The 10635-nt window shown below is 43.9% G+C and overlaps 1 protein-coding gene across 1 annotated transcript in view; it reads right to left on the bottom strand.

Annotated features, from left to right (window-relative positions):
- Positions 1-10282, bottom strand: part of LOC112466573 — a 41007-nt gene extending 30725 nt beyond the window's left edge. The window contains exons 1-5 of the mRNA XM_025034734.1: positions 9646-10282; positions 4449-4868; positions 2768-3247; positions 945-2665; positions 39-133 (exon numbers count right to left, since the gene is read on the bottom strand). Of these exons, the coding sequence (XP_024890502.1) occupies positions 39-133; positions 945-2665; positions 2768-3247; positions 4449-4868; positions 9646-9648 (2719 nt within the window). The 5' untranslated portion in view covers positions 9649-10282. The remainder of the gene's footprint in view (positions 1-38; positions 134-944; positions 2666-2767; positions 3248-4448; positions 4869-9645) is intronic.
- Between the last annotated feature and the right edge of the window lie 353 nt (positions 10283-10635).

Here is a 10635-nt window from a genome sequence, read left to right as displayed (position 1 = left end):
TTAATTAAAAGTTTAATTAGCGTATTAATCGGGCTTACCGTTTTTAACGAACGCTTCTTTCTTGATCGCAAGAGGCGATGGCGATTCTTCCGGCTCCACCGTCAGCTCGCTGGAAATATTCATATCCGCGTTGCTGTAACAGGTCAGAGAAGATATTTTTTCCTGGTTACTTGAAAGAGAAATAGCTGCGTCTTTTTGTCTTATCACTGATTGTGATGTAAAAAAATGTAAAAATAAATTTTAGATACCTAAATAATTAAGTAATTATATAACTTGTTCCACGCGTCCAACGCGTTTCAACAAAAACCTATTAAAAGATTTAATAAACGGCAATCGCTGTTCGAATGGTTTGAGAGGCGATTGCAGCGTCATGCAAAGAAGGAGAGATCGCTTTTCAAAGCAATAAGCAAATGTCGAGCATTTGCATGGAGGCGTTCACCTCGTGGGACGGCCGAGTCGAACGACTGTTCGATTCTCAGTAAATCGACAACCCTCTTTTCTATTCTTAGAACGGTCAATTAACCTTTTCTCCGTGTGCCGCGCGCACGGCAGGTAACCCATATCCATAAAGAAAGTGAATTAATTTCTTTTTAAAGTTCATTCGTTGCGTGGCGCGCGCTGCATCAACTCGAGTTCTATAGTAATCTGTTCCTCGACACAATTCCCAAGCGGTTTTATCTCGCGGCTAATTGCATACCTTATTCGGAATAAGCAGAGTCATTATAATTAATTTTACACAATATATTATGTAATTGCTGTTTAATTGCGTAATAAATTAGCGATACGCAATAAATTGCATTTCGACGTAAGAATTGAAATGCGAAGTAGTGAAAGTGGGCGTAAATCACTAAATTCCTCCGTTATCACAATCTCTTTTAATGACTGCAGCCCCTGTTGAATAATAATATCCTTGTTACTGTTGAAATGTACAATTGTAAACTTACGCATTTACGTATTCCAAGGAAGTTTCCTCCTCCTCGCCGATGGTAGCGAGATTACTTTGCCAGTAATAGTCGCCGTCGTCGCTTTCGTCGGTGGTGTCGTCTTCCTCCATAATTTCCTCGTTCTCTATCATTTGATTCATTTCCGGATTTTTTATGTCGTCGTTTATCACGTCGAGCGATTGATAAGTCTCGTCGTCCTCGCTTTCTTGCGTCGTAGTGTTATTAATCGGTGAGGCACTTTCCTCGTTCGATGGAAACACTTCCTCAATAGTATCCTGATTTGTCCTAGTTACTTCTTGATAACAACTTTCCGAGTTTTTCTGTCTTTCCTTTTCATTGTTTGATTCGTCAATTTGTTTATCGGTTGATTCTAAGTCCGAGTTTTGATGCTCCGGTAGAACATTACTCGAATTATTCGCAGGTTGATCTTGTTCGTTTCTATCAGTTACTTCATCTTTAACTTTAATTTGTTTGCTATTTATAGTTTCTGTTGCATTATTCGATTTATTTTTTCCAACTTCCTCCTTTTGATCAGCCTGCAAACCTTTGGCCACTCTGATTTCGATAATCTCAAGGACTTTGTTCGTTTGGGCGTTTTCTTCCGAACTTGCAGCTTTGTCTTTCTCGTTATCGAAAGAAACGTTCTTCATGTTAGATTCTTTATCGAGACTTCCATCTGTACTTTCAATTCTTCGACTCTTTTCGTCAAGAATGTTATTTTTATTCGGTGATAAATCGCACACTTCTGATCGAACGCATTCGGTGCTTTTAACTTGCGAAAGATTCTTGTTTTCTTTTTCCGTTACATGATTAGAGTCGATCGGCGTCGAAGGTTTAATTTCTCTTCGTGGTATTATAATCGGCGGTGGAGGCGGCGGAGGTCTCTTCCGTCTGGCCTTAACGTCTTTTCGCGGCAACGGTTTTGGCGGTAACAGAGGAGCTTCCGAAAGTTCCCTTTCGACGGAGACAGGTACCGTTGCGGGGATTCGCGGAGGACGCGCCTCGTTTCCAGATTCGCTCGTCTGCGTCTGGTTCACGCAGATCCTATTAACGTGATTTCTAGCCGGCAACGGCGGCGGGGACGAGCTGTCGCTGCTGTTTCTCCCGGTGCCGGAAACGCACCGGGTCGCGTCACGGAATTCCTCGTGGTTGCCGTTGACACGCTCCACGAGCTCCACGTCGTCCTTAATTGGCCTGAAATGCGTCGTCGAGTCGGCGGCCAGGTCGGCGGTGTAGAAGAGATCCGGCCTGGCCTCGTGTCCGTAACTCAGCGGGGCGTCCTGAAAGCTGAGCGGCGGCTGTAGAGTGATCGTTTCCTCGATCAGCACCGTGTTCGGTGCAACGACCGCCGTAATCCGCTCGACTTCGCCCCGCGACTCCACGTGCGTCACCGCCTCGGAACTGGCGAGACGGCGAAGCAGGTAATCGGGCGGATTCGTGAAGTCCCGCTCGAGATGCTCGAGCGGGCAGATCGCCCGAGACAGCAGCACGTCACGATCGGACGATCGGTCCGGGTCCCGCTCGATGCCCGAGGCGTCGCTCGGCTGCTCGGACCCGGCGGTCGACGCCGTCGACGTCGTCGAGATGGTTGACACGCGATCGGACGTCGAGAATCTGTCCACCACGGTGGACATTGAGCTACCGGTATCGTCGGACGTGCTGCCATGCGTAGAGCCGCATTGTGATCGCGCATCCAGATAAACCATCGCTTCCGGCGGTTCCTACAAACATAAAGAGGTCTCGTTTCAGTCAGAGCTTTTAATTCGGAATAGAATTTTTAAATATTTTCAATCTACTTTTTTTTCCCCTATCACGATTACAACCTGCTTGGACTTGGCGAACTCCGGCGAGCGGTCCTTCGGCGATTCCTTCGGGCTTTCCTGGCTCGATCCGTTGACGCTTCTCGGCGAGGACTCGCAATTCTCGTACGAGCTTATCTTGGTCACGCACTGCAATCCGACTTGGGAAATCGAGCCGTTTTGCGCGCCATTTTGCGATCCATTCTGCAATCCGTTCTGCAATTTTGAATTGTCCCATAATTTCTTGATAGGACTGGGATTCGCCTCGCCGTCCGCGGGTCCTCGGGGCTGTCTCAGCTTCCTCGGCGGTACAGGCGGCGGTGCCGTGGGCAATTCCGGAGGCACTTTGCTTCTCTCGATCTTTCTCTCGGCGCTCACCACTTCCGGTCTCAGAGCGCCGCGACACCTGACCATCAGCCTGATGACCAATTGCGACTCCTTCAATCTTCTCACGCAATCCAATCGGGTCATGTGTGTTACTGGTATACCGTCGATCGAAAGTACCTGCAAGAGATGTAACGTAAATTGTCGAGTACGAGGAAGCGGCCGCGGCGCGGGGAAGAGCTCGCCCGATAATTCGCAATGTAAACAAGCAACGCGGAGGTGAGAGGAAACCTTTCTTGAGGGATCATTAGGAAGGAAGTAGGTCTTGAAAATCATAGACGGCGAAGTGCACCGTGGGAGCCAAAGAGAGTGCGTCTGCCCCGTCTTATTTTGCAGCTGTTCCGCGACATAAAAATTACGCTGTACACATCAATATCGCTGTCTCGCAACTCACGATTTTCATTTTATTGGCAAACACTCTGATAAATTTGAAGTTGACTTTTCTTCAGCGGTGATGTTGAATATATACGTCGTCGTATTGAATTTAAATATGCGAGAGAGATCTCTGCTGCTTCTCTCTTTTTTTTTCCTCTCGTTCATTCAACTGCCGACATTACGCCGACATTACAGATGCAAACGTCGCGGTTCGATGCGTGCAAATAATTATATGTCAGTCATTACACCGACATTGAATATCAATATAGGAATCTACCGTTCGACCATTGTAATCTTTATCCATTACAGAAAGAAACTTGTTCGGTTCCGTAACTGAAAGCGACTCGTAACGACGCGCGAAAGATTTCACGTGCCGTTAAGACTGAATGAAATCATACATGTTCATGAATGTTACTTTCTTGAAACTATCGTGCGCATTACAGCACAAAATATCATGTCAGCGAAAGCAGAAATGTTATTAAACTCGTGTTAACGCACGGGAAACAAAATCAAGAAAGCAATATCACTCGCGTGCATCTTTTTTCTCGAGAAAATCTAAAATCTAAAGAAAATCTTAACCCTAGCTTATTAACAACGTAATTTTCTCGTTTGCTAATAATAAGTTCAGTTTAAACTAAAATCACTTTCTTCACTTGATATTTTATCGCAAACATCTCATTCAGACTCTGTATTTCCAATTCCTACATTACAAGCTTAAAATATTAATTAGAATGAAAATGATATTATTACAAACATCTTATTCAAACTCGGTATTTCCAATTCCTACATTACAGGCTTAAAATATTAATTAGAATGAAAATAACAATGGGACAAAATCGAGCGGTCTCACGGACCGGAGTGTGGCGAATTAAGGATCCGAAAATAAAATAAGTGTGGCTAGCCAGAGGTATGCAGAATTCTTAGCATTTCGGAGTATCGTCATTACCTCGTCTCCCTCGCCTAAGGTGCCCCACGAACATTTCGCTCTGCTGGCTGGACTTTGCTCCGCGCAGCTCTGCACGAACAGTCTTCTGACTCTCTCGGCGGTCTTGTTACCGCCTTCGAATTTGAGTCCGAATCCCAAACGTTCCCCGGGCAATCTGAAAACCTCGACTTCTTCCTCGAGATGCCCCTCCATACCGTTCGACACGCTCTTGCTCGCCGCCGCAGACGATTGTTCATCGTCTTTCTTCCGATTGCCGATCGACAGGACGGTGACGAAATTTTCCGACGTCGGCTGACTGCCGACGCTGACCACCGTCACGAAGTCCTCCGTTGTGCCCTTGGCGACGTCCATTTTTCGGATTGATCTTAATTCATGGCAAGTTCGTTGATCTTTACGCTCCACTGGAATACTGGCCACACCCTGAAAATAAATCAAATCATTGTTGGACAATTCTGCGATAGTCTGTGGCGTAATCGGGAGACAGGTTCTTATCGGGCGTAAACCTGTTTAGAATCGTAAAGAATTATTTATAATGTGTCTCGGAGCAGAAATCAACAAAACGCTCTGCACCCCAATCGACCATCATTCGCAGATTGCGACAAAGCCGGAAATTTGAGCACTTGTCTATGAAAATTTGTAATGTTTCTCGTCGCTGCCAGATGGTTATTTTCTAATCCCGTCCATTTACTCGTAATGCGGAATCAGTGAACAGACGCTGCGCCGCCGGTAGACGAACCGTGTCACATAGTGCCACGAGGATCGCGGACGATCATTAAGCAACTGCATACCGGTGTGGTGTAGTCGCGTGACCAACTTAATATGGAACTTTCATGTTCTCGTCGTACCTGCTCGTTTTACCGATTACGCTATTACACATAGATAGCGGCGAGACGAATTATAAACAAACAAAGCACGTGTCGATATAAATTACATTCCGACGCGAGACATTTGTGTCTACTCGGTGAAGCGCTAACTGTAACTCGTATTCTCTGTTATACTTGAGATTTGTTTCGTCACGATTGACCTCCGCTCGAGTGGAATTTTATTCCACCGTTTTTCGACGGCGAGTGCTCCGAAAATTACATCTGCATCAACGTTATGCGATTAGTGATGGCCGTTCGAGTGTTTCTCTTTCTCTCCTTCTTGCAGGTTTTCATCGCAATTCAATCACCCTAAAGTTTTATATTACTTTAAATATTTAAAGACAGGAATTCTTGGAAATCTCGAATGGCTTTCGATCGAATATGTTTTTTTTATCGCTTACTTTCATCGCACTGTTAGATACCTCAAGCGTCGGCAAATTACAAAGATAAATTTTCCATGTCGCGAACTTTTCGCGACGCGGCTCCCCGGTTGTCATAAACATTCCTCCGAGCCGTGGAGACTGTCCAAGGCATTCCGACTAATAAATCTTCCTTCTTATTTTTCTCTCGCGGGCAGGTGAACAACGCGCACCGCCTCCATCCGTTTTCACCCATCAGCATCTCGATAATTTAACGATATGTATACCGTCCGTCGCCGTGAAAGTATGTCCGCTTCCACTCGAAGGCATCGTGCATAGTCCCCCCTCCCCCGTCGCCAGTATCACCTCTGATCTCGGCAGAATGTGAGAAGTAGAAAGTAGATTGACCCCCGGGGTCACTGTCGAGCAGTCAGCTGATCGCGAAGGTTCCGATGACGATCGCCAAATGCATTCTAGATTCGATTTTCATTTTTTTTGCATATTAAGGTAAATGTACCAATGCCTGGACACGTACCTATGTCTGGACATTTTTATCATTTTAGTCCTTAAATGAGTTATAACGCGAATTAAAGTCAAAGAATCAAAGATAAAAATATTTTTCTTGTATTATAGTTTTATATTTGTTTTTAATTCGTGTTATACTTATTTATAAACTAAGATGATAAAGATGCCCAGACATAGGTCTCAACTCGGGGAGAAATTTTGACCGGTTGTCCCGCACCAACATTTGCTTAGTGCCCCTTAAGTGAAAATTATTTTTGCATAACTGAATATCGACAGAACTAATTAAGAGAATTGACTAGTATAACTTAAAAATATAACTTACTAATATAACTTAAAAATTTTTGAAACAGCTATAAGAATAGCTAATTACAATTTTTAGTTACGCAGGGTTTGTTAGGGTTACGAATCCAAATAATTTGATTACTAATCGTGGGCCCCAAACTGGGTTGCTTAACCGTCTTTTTTTCCCAGAGAAGTGTCCCGGCATTGGTACACTTACCTTATGTCTCTCATTATTTTTTTCAAACAGTAGAAGCCACGTCCTGATATAATTGCATGACATTTAACAGCGCGGATGTCGAACATATAATTATCCGTTACTGATAAAACGTTACTGCATATGCAGTAACAGTATTTGCATTCAAAGAATTCAAGATCCTCATTAATTGATTATATACGAGATCTGCAAAGGAATTTTCTACGCCATTGATTCAAATTAATCGAGTGCATCGGCAATATGATTCTCCGTGTCGCGTGCAACTCCAGAATTAATTTTCTTGTTGGAAGCGCGAACGTGATTTGCTTTTATGAAATATTTGTTCATTGATCTTGTATCTGCAATGCGCGCAGCGACCACGGAAGAACCACTGCGGGCGTCGACATACATACGCTTCATATCTTTCATCGATTATTATACAGGTAATTTACGGTAAATTTTTCGCTATATTACATGCACGCCAAATAAGATGCGTATTTGATCATTTGAACATTTTTACTTGACGCCAATGGAATGGACGACGATCGTTAAATCGGTGTCGAAAATCGCAAGACAGATGGAGCATAAAAATCTCGTCGTGAGCAGAGTCCAGGGAGATCCAGGGAGCCCGTACAAGTGCGTGTAACGGAATTCGTAGCCGCAGGCCGATCACCACATTCTCGATATGCCGCGTTGGTTCTCGAACGAGCGTGGGCACACCGAAACCTCGTAAAAATATACGCGAAGCTGAACCAACCGCGATTCCCGAACACGTACATTCGAGGACGAATCAGGCTTCGCAGTTACGTCGATTTAATCCTTCGCTCTATATACTTGGAATACTTGAACGTATTTCAACGAGATAATAGCTCCCCCCTCGATATTCGGATAATTTCGGAGAATTTTACAAGAGACGGGCGGAATGAATCGCGCTTTCTTCGTTTAATTAATACATTGCGTTCGCTCGCGTGGGAAAGGGTTTTTGCATATAACTGTAACCGTTACGGCCACCCGGCAGGTCTCGTATGATGGATCGGATGCAAATGTAAAACCAACTGTGATAGACGAGATTAATGTCGTACAAATTCGAACCGCGCTCGCGTGCAACGTCGACGCGTCGGCCGCATCGTACTAATATCCGAATGGAATAATTGAGGTAATTAGGCGCGAGGGAAGGCACGAAGCCGAATGTTCTAATCTTCTAATGAATACAAATTGGTACGTCTATGAAGCCACTGAAATCCATCGGATGGCTATTAATGTTATTCCACGACTGCTATACCTACATACGCGCGGAAATGCCTACACGCGCTCGGGCTAAATGGGATTGTACGAGAGCCTTCGGAATTCCGCGTTTTCCCAGCCATAAATGCCGTAATGCGCCGCGTTATGCAACAACTGTGGCGCTCGCCGACACGCTTCGTGGATTTTGACAACGTGTTCCATTCATTATTTAAACCTCGTCGACAATTCCAGCTGTTCGGGAAAAACGGTATTTCGATCTCGAGACGACGCGACAACTCATCAGGCCAGCCACCGCACGAAGAAAAATACAACACTGTCGATTTGTGTGTTACTGTATCACACGTGTGGGAAGACATGTGTTTACGAGAGCCGACGGTTTAATTGTGAGAAAAAAATGCGCGATCGCTGGATAATCAAGCGATCTCTTGTATACGGAAACGTTTTGCATTGATTTTCGATGTGCTCGATAAATATTTTAACGACGTCGTCGACACTATCTCGTGAAAATATCTTTGGCGCAAGAAAATTAATAATTTGACACGAAATTATATTATTTTATCTTCTTTCGTGTTCATTATCCGTAAGAAATGGTAATTGCCTTTTGCCTTGGTGTTGAAACACTAACTTCCCTTCCCGTACTTCGATCGGTAGATAATCACGTTCAGCGCATGCATAACAATTTCTTTTTTTTGCAACGAACGCTTCCTACCTGAAATGTAGCATATGCACTATGCACGTGCTAAAACTTTCACGGGATTGGGAATAATTATTTATGAATAAGGGAATACTTCGCCGGTAGAAAATCACGAGAGTGTCATTGTATTTAACTTTATATCATATTTATACACTGAAGAAAAAAATATTTAGATCCAAAAAATATTTATTAGACTTTTAATAGCCTATTTATTTAATATAACACCCATATTTATTTAAAATGAGATATTTTTATTTAAATTAAATAAAAATATCTAATTCTAAGATATGTGTATTAAGCTGTTAGGAGTCACCTAACGAATATTTTTTTAGATCTAAATATTTTTTTCTCAGTGTAGTAAACTTATATTTGAAATTGGTTTCACGAGAGATAGCTTCTTAATTAATCAAAATTTGGAATCGATCTCTTATTTATCAGTTTGGCAAAAAAGCAATAAGATAGTGCTATTTTTATCTAAATATTTTTTTAACTAATTTGGAATTTGCTATTCTTGAAGGAAGTCGGTACAGGTAAAATTGTTGAAGATGTTTGTGTAATATCTCCTATGACGCGTACGGAAGCCATACAATGTATATGCATATAGAATATTACTAAACGGATTAAACGAACATTCCTTTGATACCGAATAGCGTGCGCTATATATACATATATATATAACTTTTGCACAGTATTTAATAGAATATAAGATTTCAAAATCTGTCAAAACTGATAAATGTCAAAACGTAATCATGAACGTAAAATTATTACGAACGTGACATTAAAGAACGTTTGATGTTTAAATAATATGTACTGTACTGTTCTGAGTGTCCCTCTGGATTTTGCCTGGCTATCGTTTTATATTTCACTCGTGTCTGTTTTCGCAACGCATCGCATTTTCTTCAAAGTGCAGTTAGCACCGCTATAACAAGTAAAGCCGCACATGAGAATGAACAGAAAGCAATATCCTTGAGATCACGACGATCTCTTCTCCCATTTCTTCGCAATTTTTCAGATAAGTATCAACGCGGATACGTACCATTCATGAGCATTGCTAAATCCCTCCGATCGTTGGCCACGGTCCGTGTAACACTCCGTGCAGATCGATCTCGAATCCACTTGATTTTTTTTTAATCCCTCCGCTCACAGTTGATACGCGCGTTTCTTTTTTTTTTTTCCCAGTAAAATTCTCTCGAATATTCGTACTGTATAGACTACAGATTCTATCGGAAATGCGGATGTCCAATGGACGCGATAGACACCGCTATCTCGCCGCGTCGCACACGTCGCCGCGCTGCACCGATCCAATCGAGCGATGCACCGAAGTTAATCGGAGTCGACCGGTGGGTTACGCTCGGTACCCGGTGAACAAACGTGTCCGTGCGACGCTACGGCGATGTTCGTGAGCGGAATCACGTGACGGGAACACGAAAAATCGATGGTTCGACGTGCATTCGGGACACCGCACCGTGCCGGACTGATGAGCCGCTCGGTAGGCTGACTTTCTTCCACGCCGCAGCCGCGCCGCGGGTTGCCCCTTTGATTACGAACACCATTTCCCTCTTCTTCTCTCGTTCGCTCCGTGCACCACGCTTCTCGTCGTTCTCCGTCTCACCCACCGGACTCCCGTCCATCCCGCTCTCGCTCGCGCACATTCCCTTCTCTCGCTCTCGTTTCCTCCTGCACCCGGCTCTTTCTCCCCGTTAGGTCGCCAATCTCCTTTACACTGGCAGCAGCGACCGTTCTTCCATCCTCTCGCTTCGGGTGTACCACTCCTTTCCTTCAGCAATGTTGTCGAAGCAATCCTACGAGATTCTCTACCGGCGTCCTATATTATCCGCGAGAGATTTTTAACGAGAAGATTAAGCTAAAAGGTATCGTTAGTGGTCGGGGGAATTCTCTACGGACTCAAAGACGGTTCCATCTCCTTCCGACTACGATATCCTCGTGCCCGTGTCAAACGTCGCGCGAACCACGCGACAATATCTTCGACTCGATATCTTTTATCTCTGCTCATCTCATTTGTCTG

This window comes from Temnothorax curvispinosus, unplaced genomic scaffold (genome assembly GCF_003070985.1).
Source record: "Temnothorax curvispinosus isolate PA1 unplaced genomic scaffold, ASM307098v1 QBEX01001580.1, whole genome shotgun sequence".
NCBI classification, from domain to species: domain Eukaryota; kingdom Metazoa; phylum Arthropoda; class Insecta; order Hymenoptera; family Formicidae; genus Temnothorax; species Temnothorax curvispinosus.
This window is presented reverse-complemented; position numbering and strand designations above follow the sequence as displayed.